A 14,713-nucleotide genomic window follows, 5' to 3' on the forward strand; every position below is an offset into this window, starting at 1 on the left:
ATGAGACACCCTGCTGGACATTACTTCTTCTTAGGAAGATGGGAACAAACATTTTTTTTTTTTACTAATTAGTGCATTAATGGATTTATTGAATAAAATAGTGCAGTGAGCAAAGTTTTCAGCACATTGCCCATAACAACCTTGTAGAATCCATCTCATGCTGGTCAGATTTCCATACAGTTAATTGTGTTTGCTGTGTAGGGATGAGTCGGCCAGTTTGCCTGCAGTGGGATTTGAAACAAACCTTGAAGATCCATGGATCATTTTCATTTACTTGAAAAGTGTGCAGAAGAATATGGGGTTAGATTTGCCACCCTCTGTTATATACAGGGGGAATCTTACACCATAATCCCTTTTAAGGTCTGTAAGTAGCCAAAATCAAAATCCCTACTGGGAGGGAACACTGACTCAAGTAAAGCTCCACCCAGCAAGCAAATATGATAATATTTGGTTTACCATATTATGTAGTACCAACTTTGCTCCTAGCACATTTTATTGAAAAGGTCTGAAAAGGTTATGTTTTACATGCATCACTCAAAGCATCATCAATAAATCAAGCAATTTTGTTTCTACACACGTGTATTCATTCCGTCATTGTACATGTTATGCATGCAGTATTTGACCAGCATTAAAGGGTAAACTTTAACTTAAAATTATCAAGCTACATTGTTGTTGGTCCTTGGGCCAGGGATATTTCCCCCAATAGCTTTTGGCTCCAACAGCAATATGTTAATGAATGATACATTTTGCCTAACTTAACATTGAGAAGCAGTGTCCCCTTTTTTATAACCTGGAATATATGGAAATTGCAGCAATAAAACAGAAATAGCCAGCTTTCAGCTGTGATTTGACTGAATCTAATAAAGATTTGTCATAGCAGCAGTAACTGGACTGTGAGAGTCAGGATCAGTTTCTGTGCTCCTGTCTCTACACTGTTATTGTTAATACGTTCTTTAAATTAATAGAAGAGGAGGCAGAAGACCATTGTTAATTTTTACAGTGATTTTTTTAAATAAAGCAGCACACCATTTTTTTTTTGCTTTTTTAAAGCTTTTCTTCACCAACCCCATTTTAAACAAACCATTGGACACCTTTGCCAGTTCAAAGGGAGGGCTCAGCATCTAACATGCCCCAACAAGGTGCAAGTAAGTTACATTTAACCCTCTCAGTTTCTGCACAACCTCCTGGGGCATCAAAGTTACCTAATAGCCTCCCATAAATGAAGAAAACAGCCTTTTGGCCTTTTGGTCTGGTGCCATTTGAAAAAAAATATATAAAAAATAAAAATATATACCGTATCTCACAAAAGTGAGTACACCCCTCTCATTTTTGGAAATATTTTATTATATCTTTTCATGTGACAACACTGAAATGACCCTTTGCTACAATGTAAAGTAATGAGCGTACAGCTTGTATAACAGTGTAAATTTGCGGTCCCCTCAAAATAACACAACACACAGCCATTAATGTTTAAAAGCTGGCCCTAAGTGAAAATGTCCTTTCTTCAGTGTTGTCACATGAAAAGATATAATAAAATATTCACAAAAATTTGAAGGGTGTACTCGCTTTTGTGAAATACTGTGTACATATATATACAGTATATATTAGTGATCGACCAATATAATTTTTTTAGCGCTGATACCGATACTGATATTTTTGTCATTTAATTATTATTCTTTTTTTCACAGGTACTCTGATGGAGGGATCTGGAGGTCTAAAATACCCCAAACCCCTCCTCTGCACTTAAAAGCATTCAAAATGCCAAGTTTGGCTGTTTTGAATGCTCTTATAAACACAGCGCAGTGCAGTCATGTAAACCCTCTACAGATTGTAGAAATTACCCTATAGGTGGGGTCAGCAATAATACATAAATATAAATTATATTAAAATATATTAAAAATGTATTATAAGTATATTATGAGAGACAGTCCATAACTTGGAGTGATGTAAGAGAGGAAAGTCCACATGTGGTCTGGTGAATGACAATCAATGTGACTTCAATGCTCGCAACTTCCTACCACCAAGCATTATCTGCCTCTCACCTTAAAAACACGACCCTGCATGGTCAAATCACATAATACTCTCACAGAATCAGGGAACACAGCTCCAAGCCCTCTATTAACAGATATTAGCCAAAACAGTCTTCACAGCAGGATACCAACGATAATAAGCAACCTTTCAGGATGAAATAAACCAAAAATGTTGAAATCAAAAAAATTTTTTGAATGCTCGCATTTTTTTGGATTTGCCGCAGAGTACCTGAAAGTGATGTCATGACATCACTTCCGGGTTATTTACCCGATAAGAGCCAAATGCGGCTTTGATTGAGTCTTCCCTTCAGTGGCCATGCAGGTAGGATGCCTGGGTCTCCCGGTGGGATGGGAGACCCGGGCGAGCCACAGACAGACAGTGGGAGAGGGGGACATCCCCTCCGGCTCCTTGTAATGACAGCCGCATCAGTTGTCATTACAAGACAGCTGACCGTCAACTATGGATGCCGGTACCGGGGTGATGCCTCTAGCTGCAGGCATCACTCCGGTACAAGCACTTTCCTGAAATATTGGCAATATCAGTAACCTCAGGGGCCGATTCTGATATATCGGGGAAAGTGCATATCGGCTCCCGATATATCGGCATTGCCGATAATCGATCCCTAATATATATATATATATATATATATATATATATATATATATATATATATATATTATGTGTGTGTGTGTTATATAAATATTAACACCATGATTGATCCAAGGCTGCAATATTGGATTGTGGGAGCAAATAATGAGACTAAGTCGCAGAAAAAAAATTAAGAAATTTTCCTATCTCTAATCTTAAAAAGAAAAAGTATTCTAGTCTAGCATTTGTAATACCAGTCGTTTGTATTACCTGATTTGAAATTCAAGTCATAGCCTTTTAGTGTTTGATTTACACATGCTTAATTAAAAATATAAAGTTTAGAAAATATCTGCAGTTTGTCTTTTGGAGAAAACTGTTTATTCAGGATTATTTATAATCAGCAAATAGATCTCTTATGCATTTAAGCAGCTGAGCATCTGAAAGAACCCAACATACAGTTCAAACAATGGGAAGCACACAAACAACTACATCACAGTTTTCTTTTAATCAGAGATATGCAAGCACTGATATGTTGTAAAAGATCTCTGATGCTGTGTACGATGTACCACATGCTCTGCATTAAAACAAGTTTACACAAGGACTCTGTTATACATTTTTTTCTGCCTTTAGCATTGATGAAAAAGGATTATATTGATTTTTTAAGCAGAAAATCATGTTGAACATTTGCTGTAGTAAATTGACTTTCAAGGTTGCCCTTGTTTAAAAGGAATAGTTTTGTATTGTAGAGTGTGTAAAAGTAATATTAATAGATATAGTTTTCTACAAACATTTAACACAGCTACAGAAAATGGTATGTTTCTTAAAATAATTTAAAAATGTAACACTACTATTATAGGAAAAAACATAACATAAAAATATGCCCCTCCTCCCAAAGCAATAGCTTTATTCCATATGCAACAGTTTTAATTAGACATGGAATCTCCAAAAGGAGAAACATTTTATCAAGCCCTGTGTCATTAAGCTTCAGTTTGCTTCAAGCAGGCATTGCTTTTCTATCCATGTCAACGGTAATGCAAAACTGGCTTGAAGCAGGTCTAATGCAGGTCAGAAGGAGATCAAATGCAGGTCAAATGTGTCACCTGTTAATTAATACTAAATGATCTCAGAAGATTCTCAATCTGATGTCAAACTGATTAGATGGACACAGGCCCAAAATCCATTGATACAGGCTCTATATACAATTATTTACACTGACTTCTCAAAGAAGCCAAGCCTATCAAAATCAAATTTTCATTTTTAGGGTGTACCCCAAATTTTTAACAACCAGTTTATGTTATCTCCAATATATTTTATTTCCTAGTAAAAGCACAGTACACCTTTCTTGAAACAGGAGGTATGTGTGTGTATTATTTAATTATAACCACTGTTGTATAGCACAGGTTCAATCTTATATAATGGTACAATTTATTCCAAACTGCCTACAGCCCTTACAGGCTTGTTGGCTATCATCAGTGCAGTGTATGAAACAATGGGGTTGATTTACTAAAGGCAAATGGACCGTTCACTTTGCAAGTGCAGTTGTGCTAATTTCCCTTAGTAGATGTGAATATAGTAAAGCTTAATTTTGTAAAGAATACAAAATCAGGTGCAAGGAAAATAAAAAACAGCATTTTGCTGGCATATGACTGGATGATAGAAATCAGCAGAGCTGCACTACACTTACTAAGCTCTGGGGAAAATTAGTACAACTGCACTTGCAGTTTGCACACTCTATTTGCTTTAGTAAATCAACCCCAATGGCTTCTATGGAATGGGGCTTTGGGACCAACAAAAAAGCATTATTCGGGGGGTTATTCTGCCAATGGTGAGACATTAGCAGCAGCAGAATCAGCCAGGCAAGGAAACAACTAACCCTAAAGGAACCACTTCCCTACTGGCACCAGGCATTGCACAATTATGCTCACCAGTGAGAGAGTAGTAGTAAAAAGAGCAACATTGTGTTGGTCCAACTAGTAAGGAAGCAACTGCATATAAACTATAACAGATTTCATCATGAGTTAATGACTTTTTGCCTCCAATGGTTACAATAAAATTAAGTAGTTTCATTGTTTATATGTTATTACTAAATATATTTGTACAAAGATATGAAACCCCTTTAAGTAGGCTTGAATGATTTTTTAGCTCCAAAGCTATGAAACTTCATAAAAGCATTGAACTAAAAATGACCTTAAAAAAAGGTCGAAACACAGATGTGTAATAGTATACCACACGAGTGTACAAATTACCCCAAGATAAAGCAGCTTTGTGGCCAATGTACACAGACATAAGAGTCAGGAGCAAGCCAGGAGCAACACACTTTAGAATGCTTACAGGGATAGGGGACTTGCATTTGTGATATATTTGAGTTGCTTTTATACTTGTATAAATGCAAACCAATGTATTCTAAAAGCAACACCAAATGCAAATGAACACTGATTCATAAGAACCAATTAATAATTCAAACATTGCATTCCAGATCCTTCTGAAATGCATGCAACTAAAAAACAACACACAAACACCTGTGTACTCTAATAATATAAGAATGAGTGCCTGCATTTCAAAAGATGAAGTGATTTTTATTTTTTAATTACCTTTGCGTTCATCGTCAAATGATATTAAGTCTGATACAGTGGAAAAGATGGCATATATCCAATCTGTAGTGTCATCCACAGCATCGTGAATAATTCTCACTGGATCATTTCGGAGTTTGCTAATTGGACCCCCTAAACACATAATTCAAAACAAAAGAAGAAATGAAAAAAGGTCAGCCGATTGTTTTGACAATACCTTTTGCATGTTAATTAAATAACACTTTCCATAATATTCTATGTTTCTTTTCTTAAGGCAGTCTTATTCACACTTATTTAATACGTCCACTAAATGTAATTTAGTAATTAACATAACAATGTGCAATCAATGGTAGGGAATTTAAATGTACATAGTCATATTTGAAGCCCAGTTGAAGTTCTAGAAATAGATAATCAGCTAACCTGACATTGTACTAGACATTGTACTAACAACCTCCTTTTTCATAATCTTACTTCTACTTCCCTGGTATAATAGTTGCTTGGTGGGGTTGATATATAAAAACAATTAGTCTGTTCACTTTGCAAGGGAATGTTCCTTTATCTTAGTAAATATAGTGAAAGTTTATTTTTTTCCAAGGAATATCCAATCACATGCAAGGAATTTTTTTTTAAAAAATCTGTATTTTTCTGTTCAAACGGTTTTTATTAAGGCAGAAGGAATGTAGTACAAAACAATACCAATAGGTAATAGTGGTGCATAACAGATGAATACACGTCAAAATGACATTATGAACAGCAGGTAGTAGCATAACAATCAGGTTAAGGAATAGGAAAGAGGCAAGCTGGGCGCCCGGTATACAGGTACAAAGGATAAACACAGTGCACAAGGGCAGCTGGGGGTGTTCATGATTGGATTATCAAAGTCAACAGAGCTTCACCTCATTCATGCAGCCAATGGAAATTCTCTTGCAAAGTGAACAGCCTATTTGATTTAGGTAAATCAACTCTAGTGTGTCCACATTTGATTGAGCAATCCATAGCTCCATAACCTGACACCCTGCGCCTTGTAATTGTTCATACCTGGTTGAACACACCCCTTCCTCTGCATTTCATATATGTGTGTAGTGACACTCGTGACATGCATGCCTTTACTTAGCTATGCCAGAATAGAGATCTGGAGTGGGAGTGAAAGAAGTGCACTTCCACAAATATAAATGTATTTTTGGGACATTATTTTAATAAAACTTTGATAGAAAACATACCATACAGTGGCACAAGACTATCAAAAAAAGACTAAGACTTTCGTTGAGCTTCAATAACTGACTGGTCACATGTTTCTGTGCCACTGATTTGTTACCATAACAGATCTAAAAAAAAAGCCAGGTATAAGTGCTATGTGTAACACTAGGTGTCTGAAAAAAACACTATAATACAATTTTTTTTTCAGTATAAGCTCATTGAAACTGCTGAGGTTGTATTTGTATATAAAATGGGCAAGACTTTGAAGTATGAGGGTGGACAGGGCTTAGCAGCATCTTTATACAATACACTAATACACATGACCTTCACAATTGAATAAACCACACTATAAAGATATATACACCATAATAACTTAAAAAAAAAAACTGTAAATCACTGATCAATTCTCCTGACAGGGTAAAGTATTATAGTGGTAGAATAGGAACTCTTAATACGGCATTCATTCCCAGTACAATATATGTGCTTCCTGTAAATAATATCTGCCTCCTGAAAATAACTGTTTTCTGAGATTTCTTTAACTGGTAAAGGATTTTTGTAAAAAAAAAAAAAAAAAAAATTCTTAGATACAGAAAATCTCACCATGCTGATCAAGCACTGTACAAGGTTATGGATGACATACAACAAAGCTCAAAGCTCTGAGGTTAATCATAAAAGGAAACAGTCCCACTCATGCTTAGCACTATACAACAATAATCATATTTTACTTTTTATTGGACCTAGAAGTTATATACATACACTCCTTTCTTTACCTCAGTCCATTATTAAAAGAAATGTGGGTAAGGTTAAATAGCAAAACACTATAATGTTTGCCACCATTTCCTCCTGCATTGTTGTACTACACACCAGTCAGAAACAGTAAGTACTTGACTGATTCACAATGGAAACTATCAAAACAAGCAAAAGAATGCAAGGATGCACATTTTCATCATACTGTAGAATTTTTGTAGACATCCTAGCAAATACATGCCCTTTCCTCAATAGGATAATGATTGTAGCTGGTGCATGTTGTTTACGGTTGTAATTTATTATAGGTTGAGAGTATTATTTTAGTGGTTTTTTTTTTGGAAACTCTATTGGTTTTGGGTTATTTTCTTTAGTTTTAAACTGTTTTTGTGTTTTACAATGTATACCATTTATGTTTTACAAATAAAGGTTTAAACACAAAGGACTCCAGAAGCATTATGTTTAGCTGACCAGACATCAGAGCAAATACTGCTTGATTTGCAAGCATCTTATTGAACCTTTGAATTGAATCATCCAAAAAGGAATTGGGTCACTGCTGAATGAGTCATTGAGCTCTGTCAACAATAGGCTTCCATTTTTTAAAATAAAGTAAAAAACAGGACTTGTAAATGTGAAAAGAGCCTAATGCTCCACCTGCTGTTTTAAAAGCACAAAGTGTTATATTAATCTAAATATTTCATATTTGTCTGACCTTTTTTTATACTGGTCAGAATTATCAGTTCCTACTCGTAATTTGTTAATTATGGCTCTTCAGCACAATACCCCATGCCATGGAAAAGCATCCTCCCCTTTGAGAACCAGCATCTGACACCAGCAGCAGCTGGTTCCCAGTCCAGGCTGACACTGACAGGCAGGTTCTCCACGGACAATCAAAAACGAATTATAATGGTACCTGCTTGTGTGATTACTATGTCAGCTCTGACATAGTGGTCACATGCAGGTCAAGGCTTCATTAAAAAAAAACGAAAGCCTTCAGCCTGCACATAAATACTATCACATCCTGCCGGAATAGTTCATCTTTGGTGGCATTTATTTAAAAGTGTAACTGTGAGAAACTATTGCATTTTAAAAAAATGATAACGAATTCAAAAATAGAAAAAGTTTTTTCTCACTTATCAAGCTATAATAAAAGAAGAGCACACTATTTTTTTTATTAAAACAATATACTGTACAAATAAAAGTCTTGTATGTCCCTTGAAAAAAAAAAAAAATAAATAAAAAAAAAAAAAAAAAAAAATATATATATATATATATATATATATATATATATATATATATATATATATATATATATATATATATATATATATATACATACATACATATACATATACATACATACATACATATGTATACAAATCGGTAAAAGAAGTTTTTTTAAGTTAACTAATGTGCTAATGCTATGACATTTTGCTTGGGGAACTAGATATAAATGACCCTTGGTCATAAAAGGGTTAATAAAGAAAGATAAAAGACAGAATTCCGTTTTAGACAAGGTCCCATTTTAAAATATTTTAAAATTGATGTCTCTCTCATGTTGCTTATTCTTAGTGCTGAAAAGAGTTAAGTTCCTTATTGAGTAGAGAACTTTCACTTTGCAGAGTTTATTTAAAGCAGAGTGAGGATGTGTCAACCCCTTTATTGGTGTTTGTGTCCCCACTGGAGAGTCCCAGCTTCTCTATTTGACCTTGTAACTATTGTGATTGGGACAGGAAACTAAATCCACAATATACAGCTGTCATCAGAACAGGAAGTAAGGATAAATCTTCCAATAGCAACACCTGTTCCAGTGAAATTTGTCTAAGAGGATTTTCCCTCACTTTGGGGGGATTTTCGCTTACTTATCATTGTGTCTCAGGGAGTGAAGGTATATCTTTCTAAAAGAACACAGGCAAAAAAAAAAGGGAGTTCCCAACTATCTATCTTTCCTCATCTATCTGAAAAAAAAGTATTGGCTTTTAATCATACTTTAACTGTGTGAGTAGTACTTCTTCAACTGTGAAACAATATTGGGTAAGTCGCTTAATAAGTCGCTTTACCAAATTCTCTAAATTCTAAAACATAGGCTTGCTTGCAACACCAGCTGCTGTTTGATCAACTGCTTTTTGATTAGTGATCAGCTGTCTGTGTACATTCACAGTGCATGGTGCTCTGCCAACAATTCCCCTGACCTGCACCACCACCATGGTTGGCACTGAATGGAGATTTAAACACAGTATTTACTCTGATGAGGGCAGATGATCTGTTGTTTACTCTATTGCATGTATGTTAAGGGTAATTAGGCCATAAAATGGTTATTCCACTAACATCACATGTATATATGTTTTATATGCTAAGCTAAAACAAGTAGTTTCTTGGACTCACATCCCCTGCATGATTTCTAAATAAATTCATTGAGAAGCATGGCATCTTTCTAGCTGTCCTAGTATGATAGAAATCCTATGGCATGAAGTAGGAAATGTCAGAAATTAGAACACTAATTTATTTGATCAATAAAGAATTTCTAAATGTAATTCATTTTTTTAATCAGGTTTTTGTTTATATCTGTGTCCCTCCTGGGGATATTCACCCTCTCTTTTTTTCATGCTGAATAATGAGGGAATTGTTAACATATACTGAGCAGTCACCAGAATAGAGGATGAAGGGACATTTTTCAATAGTGACACTTGTTGTTGAGAAAACAGTTGCCTAAGAGGAGACCACCTTCACTTTTGGAAGATTTCATTTCACTTCCTGATATGTGTACAGAACAACAAGTGAAGGGAAATGTCCCCAAAAGACATAGATGGGAAAAAGGGAAAAAATATGACAGAGGTTTTATCTATCCACTATCCAAAATAGAAAAAAAAAAAAAACCTCTTAATGCTTTGGATATGCCTTAAAAGGCCAAGAGTACACTTAGCCCTTCTATAACTGATTTTGTTGGATTGGTTGGAAAACCCATTCAGTTAGCAAAACTTTGTACAACAGTATTCCCCATTTTGGAATGAAGCCAACATTTCCATAACATTATATTACTGTAAACAAAATCGTTTTTTGCGAAAGGGTATATATGAAGGGAATATTAAGATGTTAAGAATGCTTTTACTTTGGTTTAAAATACTGCTGACTACACACCGAAAGATTCTTATTAAAACAAAAAGCATGTTAGGATGTAATAGAAAATCTAAACGGTACATAGTACAACATGTACAGTATGACAGCATTATAACCTTAGGTAATAACAAAAACTCCTGGACATGGAACACTTTAGCTTCTATAATGGCAGCTAAGTGACTGTGTCATTGTGTTGTTGAGGCATTGTGTGAATGATGTGTTTAGCATATGCTAGTATTACAGTAAAAGACAACAATGCTTATAAATGAGAGCTGTCCATGTTGATGTACTCACTAATGTTGCCTTTTGACAGCATAATAATGGTAACCTTTCAGGAACTAATGATTTAATTTATCAAGGCTGACCCAATTGAAGGGTGAAAAACCAAGGAAGAAAGGTGACTTTCCCTAAATCCTAAACAAAATAGGTTTGTACAAGACTAAATTTGCTACTACTGTGTGGTCACTGCCAGCATAAACACAGAAGATGAAAATAGCTGAGATGTAAGCAATATGGGTAAAATATCCAATGTAATACAATAATTTTATTTGTTATAAAGAGTGGAACTTATTTTATCTCACTTTTAAACTGTAATCTGTTTTATTACCTTCAGTGATCGGTTATATTATATTTTCATTAACTGATACAAATGTGATGACATTTTATCTAAGCCACAGTGGCTAAACAGATAAAGTGAATCAAGAACCATATTGAGTGGCAAAATTAGCCTGTCTTTGGATTTCATAAAGAGAATATTTCTGATAGTTTATTGTTTCAGGCACTGAGGGGGAGGAGTTTAACCACTTAAGCCCCGGAAGATTTTACCCCCTTCCTGACCAGGATTTTTTTTGCGATTTTTTACTGTGTGACTTTAACGGACAATTGCGCGGTCATGCTATGCTGTACCTAAACGAATTTGATGTCCTTTTTTTCCCACAAACAGAGCTTTCTTTTGGTGGTATTTGATCACCTGTGCGATTTTTTGATCATGCGCTATAAACAAAAAAAGAGAGTAAATTTTGCGAAAATAACAATATTTTTCACATTTTTTTATATGAAATTCCAAAAAAAAATGTAAAAATCAAAATTTTTTAACATTTTCGGCCAATTTGTTTTATGCTACATATGTTTGGTAAAAAAAATCACAAAAAGCGTATTTTGATTGGTTTGTGCAAAAGTTATCGCGTTTACTAACAAAGGGAAAGATTTTTGTCATTTTTGGTGTTTTTTTTTTTTTAACGAGTAATTGCGGCGACCTTATTCAACCTTAGCTATCGCTTATTTAGTTTATTCATGAGTGTCGTGGTCTTATCAATAAAAAGAAAAAGTAAGACTGCATACAACCTGGAAAGAAAGTGTACCTGGTGGGACATCTTGGGGTTTTGTGATTTTTTTAAAACTATTTTGAAATAAAGGCGCCAGGGATGCCAATGGGTCGCCATTATTTGTTCGAGGGCGTGGATCTCATTGACCAGTCTGACCACTTCCCTTATCACATGGACCTCAACTGTTTTCCATTTCTGCATTATTATTGCTCTAGATGTGTGCAGAATTTGCATACATATTGGTCTAAGGGAGATGCTGTATGTATGGAGTGGACATTGATACTTAGGATGGCCATAGCTGGGTCTGGCTTAAGGAGATATTCTGTGACTCTGGAAATTAATTTAAACACCGCCAGCCGGAAAGCTGCCTAAATGAAGACTCAACTAGGTCATGTGGAGCAGTGTGCCCACTTGTCCACCCCCCCCCCCCACACCCTCAAGCACTCTTCTAATGAAGAGTTTGAGAATTTGGCCATCAGATATGGGGTGAAATACCTTCGCTGATGCAGCTTTTGGGTTGTTTCCCAGTACTTAGAGCACTTTTTAAACTGGTAGTTACATGTATTGCCTTCAATAACTGACCCGCTGAGATTGGGCTGTTGAGATCTTTTTCCATTTATGTAGTTGAGGGGTTTTAACAACGGAAGATTTGGCTTGGATTATGTCATAGAACATCATAATCCCTTTACATAGTTACATAGTAGTTGAGGTTGAGTAAAGACAATAGTCCATCCAGTTCAACCTGTGTAGGTGTGTGTGTGGCCATAATCATCTCTCATACCCTTGAATGTTCTGATCCTTGAGATGAACATCCAAGAGTCTTTTGAAAGCAACCATACTTCCTGCAGAAACCACCTCCTGTGGTAGAGAATTCCACAATCCTGTAGCCCTAACAGTAAAGAACCCCTGCGTTGCCTGAGGTTAAAACGCTTCTCCTCTAATCGCATTGTATGCCCTTGAGTCCTCATGCAATCCTTTCGACTGAATAGATTTTTTTCTATGCTGAGATCACCATTGTGGTATTTATAAATTGCTATCATGTCCCCTCTCAGGTGTCTCTTCTCCAAGTAGAATAAATCAAACGATTGCAGACGCTCTTCATAATTAAGGTCCTCCAATCCCCTAATTAGTTTAGTTGCCCTTCTCTGGACTCTCTCCAGCTCCAACACATCCCTCCTGAGGACTGGCGATCAGAACTGGACAGAATACTCCAGATGCGGTCAGACCAGAGTTTTATAAAGTGGTAGGATTATAGTTTTATCTCTGGAATACATCCCTTTCTTTATGCATACTAATAAACTGCCAGCTTTGGCAGCTGCCGCTTGACATTGCATGCTATTACTTAGTCTATCCTCTACCAAGACTCCCAGATCTTTCTCCATTTTTGATTCCCCCAAAGGTTCCCCCCCTAAAGTGTATTGTGCTTTATGTTTTTAGTCCCCAAGTGCAAAACCTTACACTTCTCCACATTAAACCTCATTTTCCATGTCGTTGCCCACTCTGTTATTTTGTCCAGGTCATTCTGTAGGATATCTGCTTCCTGCCATGCAGTTATTGCCCTGCCCAATTTTGTGTCATGTGCAAAAACTGATATAGAACTACTGATCCCGTCCTCAATGCTGTTTATGAATAAATTGAACAGGGTTGGTCCCAGGACTGATCCTTGGGGGACCCCACTGACCACCTCAGACCAATCTGAGCATGCGCTATTTATTACCACTCTTTGGACACGCCCTTTTAGCCAGTTCCGTATCCAAGAGCAAACCTTGCGGTCGATGCCTGCAGACCTTATTTTATAAATTACAAGTAGGCTGTATTGAGTTCCAGACGTTCCAGGCATGTGATGGTACAAGTACGTGTGTAAGGTGCTTTGAATTCAATAGGTGCTTGAGTCTGATAGTTGTAAACAATTCTTTCCCTGGTAAAGAGTGAGATTTGGATAGGGTCTCAAAAGGGATAACCTCTCCTGCTTTAATTATATCAGAGGTAGTGTTGATGCCCCTTTTCTTCCACAATGTGAAGGAGATGTTTTGCAATATGAGTTTCAAGGAGTCTATGGGTAATTGGATTGCTAGCAGTTCATGTAGGAAATGTCTTGGGACAAGAGCTCCTTCCATGCTTTTAAAGACGGATCAATGGATGGACGTTCTTGGAATTCATTTCTACCTAAGCTAGGGCTAATCAAAAGGATGTTTTTAAGGAATTTTGGACCCACCGCTGCTCTTTCCAGCTTGAGCCACAGTTTAGTGCACATTGGGAGTAGGGATGATCGAACTTTTCAAAAGTTCGGTTCTGCCAGAACATCCGAACTTCCCGAAAGTTCGGCTCGGATTTCAGAACCCCATTGAAATCAATGGGACCCGAACTTCGGTAATCAAAAACACCATTTTAAAGCCCTAAAACCCAATAAATGCCCCTAAAAAGTGCCTAGGGTTCTGGGTCATGCCCCAGGGACTATGAATCACACAAAAAAAAGTTCTTAAAAATTGTTATTTTTGATAGAGAGCCAATTATTGAAAAAATTAAAAAAAAAATGAGATTTTTTGATTTTGACTTTGGATTTAGTGTCGGGGGGGGGGGTCTAAAAAGTGTGCCTGTGAAGTTTCAGTTCTGTAGCATGTCCAGAACCATAAAAAAAAAAGATTGTTTGTATTTTGTCACTTATAGAACAGGGATATGGCTCCGCTCTTTTCACACCTTGCCGGTTTAGTATCAAGCATTTTTTGGGCATTTTTTGGGGGTTATTGGAGGCAGGCAAAACATCAGAACTTCTGTGTAGGGGTATATATATACACATACTTATATGTATATATACCCATACACATATATAGGTGTGAAAGTAGCAGAACACTATACTTTTGCTAATGAAATAATTTGCACTAATATGGCTCCGCTCCTAACACACCTATATATGTGTAAGTGTAAAATACATATAAGTGTGTGTGTATATATATACCCCTATACAGAAGTTCAGATGTTTTGCCTGCCTCCAAAGAACCCCAAAAAAATGCCCAAAAAAACGCCTGCAAGAACAAACCTGGGCATTTTTTTTGGCGCTGGCATTTTTTTGGGCATTTTTTGGGTATATATACCCATACACATATATAGGTGTGAAAGTAGCAGAACACTATACTTGCGCTA

At 36.2% G+C, this 14,713-nt stretch overlaps 1 protein-coding gene across 1 annotated transcript in view; it reads right to left on the minus strand.

The window, feature by feature from the left end:
- The window catches only part of TRDN (triadin), a gene marked incomplete at its 3' end in the record, with an annotated part of 647,190 nt that overhangs the window by 530,483 nt on the left and 101,994 nt on the right, over positions 1 to 14,713 (minus strand). Inside the window, exon 4 of the mRNA XM_082250910.1 lies at positions 5,211 to 5,342. Coding sequence (XP_082107036.1) covers positions 5,211 to 5,342 — 132 coding nt within the window. The remainder of the gene's footprint in view (positions 1 to 5,210; positions 5,343 to 14,713) is intronic.

The sequence above is a fragment of the Pelophylax lessonae genome (genome assembly GCF_965119305.1).
Source record: "Pelophylax lessonae genome assembly, chromosome: 3".
In the NCBI taxonomy this organism is placed as follows: Eukaryota; Metazoa; Chordata; class Amphibia; order Anura; family Ranidae; genus Pelophylax; species Pelophylax lessonae.